Source organism: Euphorbia lathyris, chromosome 10, assembly GCF_963576675.1.
Source record: "Euphorbia lathyris chromosome 10, ddEupLath1.1, whole genome shotgun sequence".
Lineage (NCBI taxonomy): Eukaryota > Viridiplantae > Streptophyta > Magnoliopsida > Malpighiales > Euphorbiaceae > Euphorbia > Euphorbia lathyris.
Genome location: NC_088919.1, coordinates 42,309,096 through 42,324,257, shown reverse-complemented (window position 1 = coordinate 42,324,257; position 15,162 = coordinate 42,309,096). Strand labels below are relative to the sequence as shown.

At 37.7% G+C, this 15,162-nt stretch overlaps 1 protein-coding gene across 1 annotated transcript; it reads left to right on the top strand.

The window, feature by feature from the left end:
- The first annotated feature begins 12,635 nt into the window (after positions 1-12,635).
- LOC136209391 (protein ALP1-like) lies at positions 12,636-14,515 on the top strand. Its single transcript, XM_066000842.1, has one exon. It carries the CDS (start codon positions 12,822-12,824, stop codon positions 14,199-14,201), a length of 1,380 nt encoding a protein of 459 aa, XP_065856914.1. The 5' UTR covers positions 12,636-12,821; the 3' UTR covers positions 14,202-14,515.
- The last annotated feature ends 647 nt before the right edge of the window (positions 14,516-15,162 follow it).

The window sequence follows — 15,162 nt, the reverse complement described above, 5'->3', positions numbered from 1 at the left end:
CCTCTCAATGCTTCTAAAAGTGAAGTGCTTATGTGGATCGAGAACAGTCAACATAAACAGAGCATTTCATACCCCGAACCAAAAGGGGGGGAGTACACCAATGCTGGTAAAAATCCTAAAAATTATTGTAAGTATCACAGGAAAAATGGCCATGACACAGATGCATGCTGGGAGTTAGCTCGGGAAATAGAGCGTCTCATTGAGAGGGGCAAATTGGATCGATTCATCCAAAATGATGGCAAGAAGGATGGTGATAGATCCAGAGATGACCCAAAGAAGAAAGGAAAGGGGACCATCAATGTCATAGCAGGCGGACCTGGGTACCAACCAGTACTGAAAAAGGCAAAGACCACTGCTCTTGATAGGGCATCGTTGAATCGCCCCTTTGCAGGCGTAGGTCCAGAGATCTCTCCTCATGCAGATGCTTTGGTCATTACTATGATGGTGGAAGGCTGGGAGATGAAAAGAGTGATGATCGATACTGGGAGCTCGTGCAATGTCATCACAAGAGGAGCTTTCGCCAAACTCATGGTTGATCCAATCCAAGTAGAACCAACCGTAGTGGATATCCTGGGAGTGACAGGACATACCATCCAGACAAAGGGCCAGGTAACATTGGATTGTGAGTTAGCAGATGAGGATCAGGTCTGGAAAGGCGATCTGGAATTTTCTATCTTGGATGGTCAGTTGGCCTACAATATTATCCTCGGACGACCCTTTATCTCCGAAGCAGCAGCCCTTATCTCCATACACCACTTAACTTTTTACATCCCCACGGCCAAGGGAGGTGTAATGATCAGAGGGAGCCAAAAGGTGGCTCAGGAGACATATTCAGAATCACTAATGATTCGCCCCCAATCTAAAGACGAAGATGAAGAGGAACTCGTCACAATGGCCTTGGGCGAGACAGAAATGTACCTCATGGCGGATGAAAAGCAGGTGCGAATGGCTAAAGGGCTCAAATGTGAAGTTAAAGAAGCAATCACCAAGGTTCTCCATGAAGCGAAAGACGTCTTTGCATGGAAAGATGAGATCCTCCCAGGGATCAGTCCAGACGTGCTCACTCACAAACTTAACATCGACAAAGATGCAGTTCCCGTAGCTCAGAAACGGAGAAACCATGGCCTTGAAAGGCAGAAGGTGATAGAGGAAGAGATCACCAAGCTCCAACGGGCGGACGCCATTGAAGAGGTACTTTATACACAATGGTTGGCGAACGTCGTTCTGGTGAAGGCAGGCGGATCCTACCGCATGTGTATTGACTTTACGGATCTCAATAAGGCTTGTCCCAAAGACAACTATCCTTTGCCATATATTGACATACTCGTAGATGGAACCGCCGGACATGCTATGTACTCCTTTACGGACGTAAAGTCAAGTTATCATCAAATCCCCATGGAGCCTTCAGATAGAATCAAGACCTCGTTCGTGACTCACCAAGCCACTTATTGCTTCAAAGTCATGCCCTTTGGGCTTAAGAATGCACGTGCCACCTATCAGCGGATGATGAACAAAATATTCTCGGAAAGCAAAGGTGATAACTACTCTGTCTATGTGGACGACATGATCATCAAAAGCACCACTGTGGAAAAACATGCAGACGATGTAAGGGAGGTACTAGACGTACTCCGACGTCACAATATTAAGCTGAACCCGGAAAAATGTACCTTTGGTGCGACATATGGAAAGTTCTTGGGATTCATGATTAGTGAGAAAGGAGTGAGCCCAAATCCTGACAAGGTTAAGGTCGTTCTAGAAATGCAAGCACCGCGGAACATCAGGGAAGTGCAACGCCTTAACGGGCGGATCGTGGCCTTGGGCAGGTTTATCTCTTGTTCAGCTCGTAGGTGTCAGCCCTTTTATGAGGTCATCAAGAAGCAAAAGGCATTCGAGTGGAATGAGGATTGTGAAAAGGCTTTCGAAGGAATCAAGCGGTTTCTCTCAGAACCGCCCATGATGAGCCGACCCCTAAAAGGTGAGAATCTCTACATGTATGTCTCGGTTACAGATAAAGCTGTGTGCACAGTCATGATAAGAGAAGAGGATGGCCAGTAGTATCCAATCTATTACGTGAGCAAAGTATTGAAGGATGCTGAAACCAGGTATTCTAAACTTGATAAAATGGCTCTGGCCGTTGTCACCACGGCAACCCGCCTTAGTCCATACTTCCAGGCCCACACTGTCATAGTTCGCACGAATATACCCATGAGAAAAGTATTGCAAAAGCTGGACACTTCAGGGAGATTGATGGAATGGGCAATTCGCATTGGAGAGTTTGATGTGCGATATGAGAGCAGGTCCGCCTTGAAGAGTCAGGTCTTGGCAGACTTTGTGAATGAATTCACCGAAGAAGTGGTGAATCTCCCTAAATCTCCTGTAGAGGAGTGGACGATGTACACGGATGGAGCTTCCTCAGCAGATGGAGCTGGTATAGGTATCGTGATCAAGGGCCCCCAATACATAAAACTACGGTACGCAGCAAAGTTGGATTTCCATGCAACCAACAATGCCGCATAATATGAGGCTCTAATATTGGGGTTGCGCCTGCTAAAAGAAATCACTCTCGAGCGGATCGTGATCTATAGTGACTCCAAGTTGATGGTCAATCAAGTGATCAAAAATTACGAGGTAAAGGATGATGTTTTGGCCAAATACGTGGCCGAGGTCAAAAAATTGTTGGATCACCTCGAGCTAAAGAAACTAAATGGGAATTGATCCATGTGCCCCGAGGATCAAACACCGAAGCAGATCACCTAGCAAAAATGGCTTCCAGCGAAGAGAACTGGACAGATCCGCAATGTCCATTCGAGGTTAAAGCTGCTCCGACCTTCGCCTCCGAAGAAGTATCCCTACTCACAACAGTAGAGGATGATTGGCGGACAGTCATTCGCCAGTATTTGTCAGATGGAGCTCTACCCATCGATAAAGAGGAGGCTCGGCGGATCGTCAGGAAAGCGGCTTATTTCTCCATGATCAACGATTGCCTCTACAGAAAGTCTTTTAGCCATCCTTGGTTAAAATGTATCATGCCAGAAGAGGGACAGCAAGTCCTCAAGGAGCTGCACGAGGGATTATGTGTGGCCCATGAGGCATCCGCCTCCATCTTGAAGAAATCCAGGTTAGCAGGATTTTATTGGCCCACTGCCGAGCTTGATGCACAAAAATTGGTGGAATCTTGCCATAGTTGTCAGATTCATGCAAATGAATCACAAACTGCCAAACATCTCTAGAGGCCCATCATTGAAGGGCGACCCTTTGCCATCTGGGGAATTGACATCGTTGGACCATTTCCTCCTACTCGTAGACAAAGGAAGTACGTGGTAGTGGCAGTAGATCACTTCACCAAGTGGGTAGAAGCCGAAGCTGTCTCCTCCATCACTGCTGAATAAATGGTGGAATTTGTTAAAGACAATATCGTGGGAAGATATGGCGTACCCCACACAATCATCACTGATAATGGAACGCAGTTCAACTGCGGCGAGTTCAAAACTTTCTGTGAGAAATTGGGCATTTTGAACAGATTCGCTTCCGTTTATTATCCTCAATCCAACGGTATGACTGAAGTTACGAATCGGACGATCGTAAAAGGAATCAAGAAGAGATTAGGGGAGCATGATAAGAAGTGGGCGGATCAGTTGACAAGCGTCTTATGGGTGTATCGCACCACTCCTAGAACGGCCACAGGAGAAACACCATTCGCCCTCTCTCATGGTGTAGAAGCTGTAATTCCAATTGAAATACTGGTCCCAAGTGATAGAGTTGCATTCTATTGCGATGAGGACAACAGCCACAGATTAAAGAGAGTCTTGATCAAGTGGAAGATTGAAGAGACAAGGCATATGTACGTATGGCAGTATACAAGCAGCGGATCGCCGCTTACCATGATAAAAATGCCAAACTTGTAGACCTGAATCTGGGAGACCTCGTGCTCCGCAAAGCCGATAAAATCCAGTCTCGAGAAGGGAAGGGCAAGCTAGGGCTCACCTGGACGGGTCCATATCAAATAGTGGACAAGATTGGGTTCGCCACATTTAAGATTCAAGACATGGAGGGGAACACATTGCCATGCACGTGGAACCTCCAAAATCTCCGCAAATATTTTGTCAGAAAATAAAGTGTACCTACGGTATTGAGTACTCTTTTTCCTTTAGTAAGCTTTTTTCCCATGTGGTTTTTCTTATTAAAGGTTTTAACGAGGCTCACATGTAAGACCTGCTTGCTGTAATAAAGCATTTCTCCTATCAATAAACATCAATTGTTCTATTATCTATGTTCTTTTTAAAGTTTTTATTGCAGCAATATCAATATTCCAGTCTTAAAAAGAAGGGAGGAATCCAACGCTCTCCACATTAAACAAAGTACTGCTATCTCATAGCTACTTTTTCTCCTCAAAGATAGGAGAACAAATCTCATGGGCGGATCCATCTCTGGCGAATCCCCATTCGAGATAGAGTTAAAACAGTCCTTGGACGCAAGGTCTTTACACTCTCTTGCACCCTTCCCAAAGAAGGATTCACAAGTCCTAAAGGCGGATCACTTCACCTTAAAGATAGGTAGCAAGTTGATCCCTAAGGCAACTTTACTTCCTCTAAAGGAATAGAACAGATTCTAACCTTCACAAAGGTTCACGCAATAGGAGTATGGCTGGCCACCTACTCCAAAATAAATCCTAGACACTTATATGTTTACTTACGCAAACGTAAAGGTAAAATAAATAGCTACCATAAGGATTAAACAAATTGTACTTGAAATTTTTTACAAAACAAATAAACACTAAACAGGAGAATTCTCCTTAGTGTTCTTTTCGCATGAGGCATCAACTTGAGAAACTTCCTTTTCAGTAGCTCCAGATTCGCCCGTCAAGGAAGCCTCCTTTTCCACAGAAGGTGTTCCCCCAGGAAGAAGGGTACCCTCGGTTATCGGCTCCTCACCAGACTTCGAAGGCACTTCCTCAAGGTCCACTAGCATGACGTTGGTGGCAGGTTTGCTTTCTTCAACGGGTCCCTTCATCCATTTCCGAACATAGTCTCGGAGGTATTCCTTGATGTCAGGGATTTTGTTAAATTTAAGAACATCTTCTGGCTCTGGAATGGCGAACTGCGGATCTGTGAAATCGATCTCAGGATGCGCCAGCGAGACATACGCCATGATCAGTTCGCCGTAAAAGAAAGCTTGCTCACCAGCCATGTACTCAGCTTCTCCTACAGCATTCTCATGCTCCTTGGCATCAGCCTCGATCTTCTCCTTCAGCTTCTTTATCTCGGCATCCTTAAGGGCTATGGCAGTCGTGGCGGATGCTATATTCGCCCTGGCGTCAGCTATTTCTTTCTCCAACCTATCTATAGTAGCCTTGTCCGCCACACCTTGAAGGAGCTCCGCCTCCATAGCACGTATACGAGTATACATCTGTCAAAGGCAAACCTTTTTGTCAAAAATGAAAGAACAAAGGTATAACTTTTTCTAAAAAAGATCCTTTTTAGCAAGGGGACCTACCGTGAGAAGCTCAGTCTTCCCCCTTTGAGCATGGATTGATCCGGGAATTTGATTCTGATTCCTCTGCACCTCACCCAACTGGCCCATAGCCTCATCCAAGTCGTTGATAATAGACTCATTCTCTAAGGATCCTTCAGCCCCATACTTGGCGGACCAGTATTTGCCTAGGTCAGGCTTCGCCGTCTGCACAAAGAAGTAAGGATCAACACTTAGATTTCAAACATAGCGAACAGACAAAAGGTAAAGGCAACCTACTTGCTCCATCTCCACCACGGGCATGACGGATCTCATGGCATCCGCCATAAACTTGGGACCACCAGCGGCTGCAGGCTTCCTCCTTTTCAGAGGCGGATCGACCACTGTATCCGCCAGACGTTTCCCAGTGTCCTTCTAAGGATTCGCCACCTGAGCTTTCTTGCGGGCCTCATCCTCCAACAACTTCCTACGCTTCTCTGCAAGAGCATGATTGGCCTTAGATAAACCCCTGCCAAGGAAAACAATAAAGTAATCAAGGTTCAAGAAGAAAACAAAGTTACCTTGGTCAAATTGTGTAATCTTCGAGTAAATGAACTTGTCCCCATCTTTGCGAATCAAGGGAATATCGCTCATCATGAAGGCTAAAGCATCCGCATATGTCCAGGCATCCGCCTTGACACTCTTCATGAGCTCCGCCACTACCTCATCGCTCGCCGTCAATATTCGCATATCGCCCGCCATATGCAAAGGTTTGGGATTCCAGAATGTTGGAAAACCCAGTGATTCGCCCTCGTTTATCTTCACGTAGAAGAATTTCTCGTCCCAACAGTGGACGTTGGATATTTTGCCACTGAACGGCGAATACACTCCAAATTTTGCAAAAGTAAGAAACGACTCCGACTTTCGTTTTGACGGTTTATGAAAAGCTCTAAAGATCCGCGGAGTGAACACTACCCCTAAATTTGAGGCTAGATAGCCATCTAAAGCAATATCTAACCAGCCATTGGGGTGTAGTTGGCTGGCAGTGATATCGAAATAGGAAAGGATGTCCGCCATCATCTTGGGAAGAGGAAGTCGGAACCCTCTCTTTACGTGACTACAATATACGGTTAGAAAGCCACTTAGCGGACAGGAGGGACGTTGATGAGCCGCCGCTAATTGAGTCTCATAGTTATTGATCCATGGGAAGCGAATCGCCTGATCCGCTAGGTCCGCGGCACTCATACGAGACGAAGTGGACTCCGCTCGGGGATTCTTTTTCCTAGGTTGGGCAGAAGAAGAGGCCATTGTCCCCGAAAAACGCCTAAAATCTACGGCCGGAGCAATACCGGTGGCCGAAGTAGAAAGAATTTGACTCCTAGTGGAACGGGTTCGATAGCGATTACACGCCGAGTTACGCAACTCAGCTAACCTATGAGGCGAATCTCCTTGAACACTCATTCGCCATTAGAACGGCTGGGCCGACCCGGCCATAAAGACTATTAATGAGCTATCAATTAGCTAACCGCCGGCTTAAAGGTAACTTGTAACCGCCATTAATGGAACATTAATGGAGACTTTCTAGTTACTGAAAGTTACAACTTTCTAGCTATATATAGCCTACGTCTCAGGCTGTCAAGGTACACATTCATTTTTACCCTTTATCAATTCAGTTTGCCCTCTTGTTCTTCCTTACTGACTTTGGCATCAGAGCTTCCCCCCGTCGAACCCAACGATGCCCCCACAGGGACGAAAGTTAATCAGAATTTCTCCGCGTGTCATCAGATGGTTTATGTTTTGTCAAATCTTCCAATTTAAGGACCGAGTGTGCTTTTTAGAAATGGCTATGGTAGATTCATATATACATTTTTATGTCTGTTTTTCATGTACCATAAATACTTTTGAGTATCTTTCATTTGACGATTTGCAAGTGCATAGTGTTTTCTCTAGATATGACTTTTATTAAGTCTGTCTTTATGAGTATGTGCTTACTTCCCTTTTATTATTAATGATGTAATTCTCTCGACTATTAATGAATCCGAATACTTTTTTAAAGAAAAAAAAAGGAAAAAACAGTTTGGTTATTAGTTTGGAAACTAGTCGAAAACCCGTGCGATGCACGGGGTATGAAACTTTTATATAAATTTAGATAAATAAATGAATTGACATATTTACTTTTAAATAATTTTATATCATACTATGAAAAAAATTTATATTATGTATATTTGAAATTAATATATATTGTTGGGTTAATATACATATATGCCCCTGTATTATTACGGAAAAACAGATATGCCCTTACATCAAATAAACCCACAAAACTATCCCTAAATTTTACACAAACCTACACTTATACCCTAATCTAACATACTTCATAAACGTCGTTCCACATCATTCTTATAAACATCATTTGGCATAAAAATTATTCCCATCCAAAATCATTCCCATTTTTCTTGCAAAAAAAATTGGCCAAGATCCCCAAAACCAGAAGACGATAAACACCAATAATCACCTTCATAAACCACATGGTCTGCTTGAAATTCTTCGGCTTTGCTCTTGATATTAAACTGCTTCTTGACCAGTGTCTTGGACCATGAAAACTTGAACAAAACAAACAAATTTAACAAACTATTGGATATGGTATATCTACACATTCAGAAAAAATCAAAACAAATCAAATTAAAGATTTTGTTTTGTGGTATCAAAAGTACTCAGATAATCAACAGCGAATTAAAATAAGAAAACCGAATGATTTAAGGAGAGAGAAGAAAACAAGAAAGGGGTAATACTCAATAATCAAAGGCAGCAAAGAAAACCTGAGTTTCTCAGCATTTTATAAAGAGATTCAAATCCAAAAAAAAAAAAAAGTTGCCCAGAAAAAGCAGTTGTTCTGAATCTGTTTGGTTGGGAGTGGAGTGGAGTAGAGTAGAGAGAAAACTAAGAAAAGTTGAAAAAGAAAAACCGAAAGAAATGAAGGAGAAGCAATTAAAACACAAAGAGAAACAGAGAGAAGTGTTGCGTACCTGGAAGTAAGATTACGAGATTCTGAGAATGTGATATTGATGAGGATGACACCGTTGATGCCAAATAAGTAAATCTGTTAGATTATGGTATTATTGCAGGTTTGTGGAAAATTTAGGGATATTTTTATGGATTTATTTGATGTAAGGGTATATCTGGTTTTTTCGTGATAATACAAGGGCAAATATGTATATTAACCCTATATTTTTTAATGATAATTCAAATTAAATTAATTTTAAAAATAATTGACTACTTTTTTTTTATAGAATTTTAACTAAAGATGAATGATTTATTTATTTTTACAAAATTCAATGATTTGTACTTTTTAGGAATTTTAATACATTTTCATATTCCAAATATTCTGTGAAACAATAATAATAAAATAGCAGATTAATTAAGAAATATATTAGAATATAATAAAAAACCAAAAATTGAATTAAGCTATAATTAAAATTAAATATTATATTTACGATACAAAAGAATTACAATATAGGTTAAATAAAAATTGAATTAAACTACAATTAAAATTAAATATTATATGTACGATGCAAAAGAATTACAATTTATGTTAAAATGGAAGCAACATCAATATATTATTCTATAAACTATTACAATCAATACTTTTCTAATGTTGCATATGAAGAAACTTTATCAATTCAATATGTTACATATAAAAAAAATAAAATTCGTAAGAATTAGTCACAAATTCATTTTGATGATAATTATTTTGGTTGATGGAATTTCATGATCACCAAGTATTCGAATTCAATTATTCATTATGCTACAATAACCCAATATATCTAATTGAATCAGTTTAAGATGATGATTTCTCCTATTTTCATCTCGTAATATCTCATCAAGACATTCAATCAATTTGTTCTTCATTCTTTCACTATATAGAATATCAGCCAGACTCGCAGATATCACTTATTTGACTTCATTAATATTTTCTAATAATTATATATTCTTGAATTTTTTAAGTAAGAAAAACAAACAAAATAATTGAAAAAAAAATGAAGGGACGAAAAAGATAATTAGGAGAGAACCATCTTCCTCTCGGGGGTTTTTTTTAAAATAAGAGAGAATGTCGAGACATAAGCGTATAAAGAGGAGAGTGAAAATATTTTTTGCCAATTAATTAAACATTTTATTTTTTCTTAATGAAGTATTAAGTCCATAAATTAATTTTAGTTAAATAGAATTAAATCGCAATTGTAACCACTCAGTACAAAAAAACGTTTAATTAGAATCATTATGCTCAACATTTGAGAATTTGAAGAGATTCAAATAATAATATTTTCTTAATTAATATTTTTCAATAATTTGTCCTATGATCATATTTCATTTTCATCTGTTAAAAACTCTTGAAATACTAACAATTTTGTACGAACCATAATATAATAGTTAAAAATTATATAAGCCAATGTTGCAAAAACAATTATCTCAATATCCATAATTAATGTACATTTTTAGGATTTTGAGCATCAAAGTTTATTTTTATTTACCTTAATTTTGAATTCGTATCTAGCATAATCCACATTCTTAAAAAATAAACATCTTATCAATCGTATTAGACGCTTACAATCTCATTGTCTAGAAAATTGGGAAAAAATAACTTCTTGATAATAATAATAATAATATAACATAATTTATATTGAAATAAACTTCATTGTAACTATAATATTCCAATATCTCTTTAATATTTTATTTAATATGTTTCAAACTTCAATGAACAACTATCGTGTGAAACTTTATATCTATTTGTACCAAAATGAATAAAAATAAAAAATACAATCCATATCAATTAGCTAAACTCAAACTAAAAAAATGAGTGGATTTCAACATGTTCCGAATTAGAAAAATTAATCTAACTTCAATTAAAACTAAAAATTGAGTTCATAAAAAGCCGAAAATCAAAATTTTAGTTAGAGTTAACAATCAAAACGATAACACCTAGGAACATATACTAAAAAAGAATGCAAATATACAAAATTTTTATTTTAGTCATTTTGAAAAATAAATAAATAAAAAAAAAAACATGGATAAGGTAGCAAGATGTATGGAATCTGGATAACGACAGAATTGGAATTTCATCTCTGAAAGATGAAACTATAACAACAATTGTTTAATAAAAATAAAACAACAGCACAATTGAGAAAGCCAAAAATTGAGTTCATATAAAGCCGAAAATCTAAATTTTAGTTAAGAGTTAGCAATCGAAACGATAACACCTAGCAACATATACTAAAAACGAATACAAATTTACAAAATCTTTATTTTAGTCATTTTGAAAAAAAAAGACAAATAAAAAAGAAAACATGAATAAGGTAGCGAGAGGTATGGAACCTGGGTAACGATAGAAATGGAATTTCATCTCTGAAAAATGAAACTATAACAACTATTGTTTAATAAAAAGAAAACAACAACACAATTGAGAACAAAAATAACTACAACATATGAAAAAAATCGAATAATTACCTTGAGAAACATAAGAATTTCTTGTAATTTTTGACACTTTTGTGTTTTCCGGTTTTAGTTGTTCATGCATCTTCTATTTCTGCCGGATTTTTTCAATTGAAGCTATCAGTTTGGAAAAAAAAAAAGAAAACATGGATAAGATAGCGAGAGGTATAGAACCTGGGTAACAACAGAAATGAATCTGAAAGATGAAACTATAACGACTATTGTTTAATAAAAATAAAACAACAACATAATTGAGAACAAAATAACTACAACATATGAAAAAAATCGAATATTTACCTTCAAAAATATAATACTATCTATCATGCTTTATATAGAAGTTTATTTGTGACTTTTGGATTTCCTTTGCTTTGTGTTTTTTCATCTTCCCGTAACTATTGTTTTCTTTTATTATTTTAATTAATAGGCTAGTAATTATTTAATATATTATAAATATAAATTTGTTATTTTTAATTAATTAAATATTTATTTTTAATTAAATAAATATTTTTAATCTGATTTTTTACTACGTTGACAACTCATCAAAAAGACCTTTAAAACACTTCTTCTCATTTCTCTCTGCTTCCGTAATTATATATAGTATAGATACATACCTTGTTTTTCATAACTTCCGAAGAATTAATACATAAATAAATAGTTAATTGTTGTAACTAAACTAAAATGTAGTGTGCAATTCCAATAAAAATACACTTTAAAGCTACTTAAATAATAAATGAACATAATACAGTAAAACCTCTATAAATTAATACTCGATAAATTAATAAACTCTCTAAAATAATAATTTCTTCCGGTCCCGACTTGGGCCAGTTCAAAAAATGATCAATTTTAATAAATTAATAAGATAATAATTTTCTGGAACAACCCTTTATAAATACATTGTATTATTACCTCTATAAATTAATAATTTCTCAAATACATATGCGAAATATATATAGATATACATACTTAGGATAATTTAGTAAAAATATGAATCTATAGTATTTTGTTTTTTCTTGAAATTTAAATCTAGTTTAATTTCATCTCTAACTATTCTCAGTGCATTCAAAAGTTCCGGTGTATCCTTGTCAAATTGTAACAAAAAATTGTAAAGAGTGCTATAATTGCTTCCTTTCTTGTGACTGGTTTCAAAGGTACCGAACATCCCCAGCTTCATCCTCAATTGAATTTTGCTTAACGCTCGACACAATTTCTTCTAAACTTGAGCATTTATTATTTTCACTTGGATAATCCAATATTTGATTGACATCCATTGGATTGCGATAACCAAGCTGACCAATCGTTCCTTCAAGGTCATGAATGTCTTTAGTGGTTGCTTCCTCTAAATTCGTTGTGACAGATTCATAAAAAGTCTATTTTTGGTATGATTTGAAACAACATTCCATATAAATTTATATAGTAATTCATTAACTATAATATATATTGAATATTTTTAACATAAATACAATGAACTTCAGTTCAATTAACTTATATAATGCACATTTAATCTTATTTGTTCATTGATTTTAGACAAAAAAAAATTATTTAAATTAGTAATTTAAACTTTATTTAAAAAAAATTTAAAATCACCTTATAAATTAATAATTAATAATTTATTAATTAATTAATAACTCTCTAAATTAATAAAATTCGATGTTCCCAACATTATTAAGTCATAGAGGTTTTACTGTATATGCTTAATTTCTGTTAGGCTAGGCTTTGAGAAGAGGAGGAGAATTCAGAGTTTAGAAGAGAAAGAAGAGAAGAGAACCCAGTGAGCTTTAGCTCAAGGTTCAAGCTTTCCCTCATTTCCTTTCTATCTCCTACAAATAAAGATCTGTTCTTTCTCTGACCTAATTCCCCGACCTGCAAAACCCTAAAACCCAACCAAATTCATGGATGAATCATTCTTGTTAATGCTATCAAATCTTCTCCACCTTCACAATACTTTAGACCCAACAACTTCCCTTCTTTCTTCTCCCTCATCTTCATCTGTTTCCTCTCCTTCTCTTTCTTCTCCTTCCCCTTCATCTCTTCTCACCTCTTCCTCCGCCGCTCCTCTCCTCTTCTTCACCCTAGCTTCTCTTCTCTCCTTCCTAGCTTCCTCCAAACCCCGAAACCACAATCCCAACACCACTACTAACACTACCAATCCCTCCGATGAACCTCCCACCGACAATTCAGCTCCTCCTGACAACGCCGCTTACTCCGTCGCTGCCTTCCGCGCTCTCTCCACCGAACACATCTGGTCTCTCGAAGCCCCTCTTCGTGACGCTCAATGGAGGTCTCTTTACGGCCTTTCCTACCCTGTTTTCACTACTGTTGTTGACAAACTGAAGCCCCATATAACTGCTTCCAATCTGTCTCTTCCGTCTGATTATGCTGTGGCTATGGTGCTCTCGCGGCTTGCTCATGGATTTTCTGCCAAGACAATTGCTACTCGGTACTCTCTTGAGCCTTACTTGATTTCAAAGATCACTAATATGGTAACTCGTTTGTTGGCTACTAAGCTTTATCCTGAGTTTATTAAGATTCCTATTAGTAGACGTAGGTTGATAGAGACTACTCAAGCTTTTGAAGAGATTACTTCTTTACCTAACATGTGTGGAGCTATAGATGGTAGTCCAATTAAAGTCCATAGATTGCCCACTGATCAAAGTGGGGTGAATTTGTATAAATGCCAATATGGGTATCCTTCGGTTTTGTTGCAAGTAGTGGCTGATCACAAGAAGGTGTTTTGGGATGTGTGTGTTAAAGCACCTGGTAGTACTGATGATGCTACGCATTTCAGAGAGAGTTTGTTGTACAATAGGCTTGTTTCAGGTGATGTTGTGTGGGAGAAGGTAATTAATGTTAGGGGTCACCATGTTAGACCTTATATAGTAGGGGATTGGTGTTACCCTTTGTTGTCATTCTTGATGGCACCCTTTTCACCGAATGGGACAGGAACTCCGGCACAGAACTTGTTTGATGGAATGCTGATGAAGGGGAGGTCTGTTGTGGTGGAGGCTATTGGGTTGTTGAAAGGAAGGTGGAAGATCTTGCAGGATTTGAATGTGGGTCTTAATCATGTCCCACAGACAATTGTTGCATGTTGTGTGTTGCATAATCTATGCCAGGTTGCAAGGGAACCTGAGCCGGAGATCTGGAAGGAACCAGATGAGAATGGGCGTCCACCAGTGATGCTTGAGAGTGAGAAGTCTTTTCATTATTTTGGAGATGGCTTGAGGCAGGCATTAGCTGATGATTTGCACCAAAGGCTTTCCTCAAGATAGATACATGTTTCAAGAGGGGATCTAGCATCAATTTCTGTGTAGGGATAAAATCTATAGCTACTCTAACTTCGGTAGATTATTTGTCAGTTTCTTTTTTGCAATTTTTTTTTGGTTGACCTGTTGTAGGAGTGTGACAGAGATTTGCACTAGTATAGTTCACATGTAATTGATGGGTTGTACTTGATGAGGAGCTAACTTGGAATGTGATTTTCTAATCAGATAGAATCCTGAATCGAAGGGTGGTAATCGGATTATAATGTGCTAGCTGTTTCTTTAAATAGATGCATTAATGAATTTGTCATTTCTGTTGTATATTTTTTTGAGCTATTGGTTGACTGCGCTAAATTTGAATTCACAGTTTCAAGCTTTTAACTTCTAAAGAGAGCATATCAGTCTTTGGAGCACCAAGAAGAATAAAGTGTTTCCTTCATTTGGGAGAAGTTTTGTGTACTAACCCTTGTATAATTCCGAGTCCTGCACCAATATTAATATTTGTTCTGTTTATGGTAACTCTTTGTTGTGCTTTTGGTTGCGCATTTTTGTTTTCCCTAAAATGAGTATGTGAATTCTTCATATGTGCTCTTCATGGGGTTGCCTTAATTGCCATTTTGTTGCTGTTTCAAAGTGTCAAAGTCGATCTTATGTCCTTTTTCTTGCAATATTTGTTAATTATCTCGTCTCAGGGTGCATTGGTGCATTATCATAAACCACTTGAACCTAAAGGATGTTTCACGTTCGAGGCGTATGTAAAGATTATTGCACTTTTGAAGTCAATAATTAATGGTGTTAGCTGTATTCCGGAGTTTCTGCCATATCTTCATTTTGTGGTGATATGTATTTGCATTTTACAAACTTCTGTTATCTTGTTGGGAAGAAGCCATATTCCAATCACTCTCAGTTTTTGTATTTTTTATTGCCATGCATTTCCTTTCATCACATTTGGATGTTTTCAAACCATTTT

Bases quoted from the DNA above. Each gene is read 5' to 3' on its own strand.
- LOC136209391 (XM_066000842.1), top strand. From the start codon at position 12,822: ATGGATGAATCATTCTTGTTAATGCTATCAAATCTTCTCCACCTTCAC.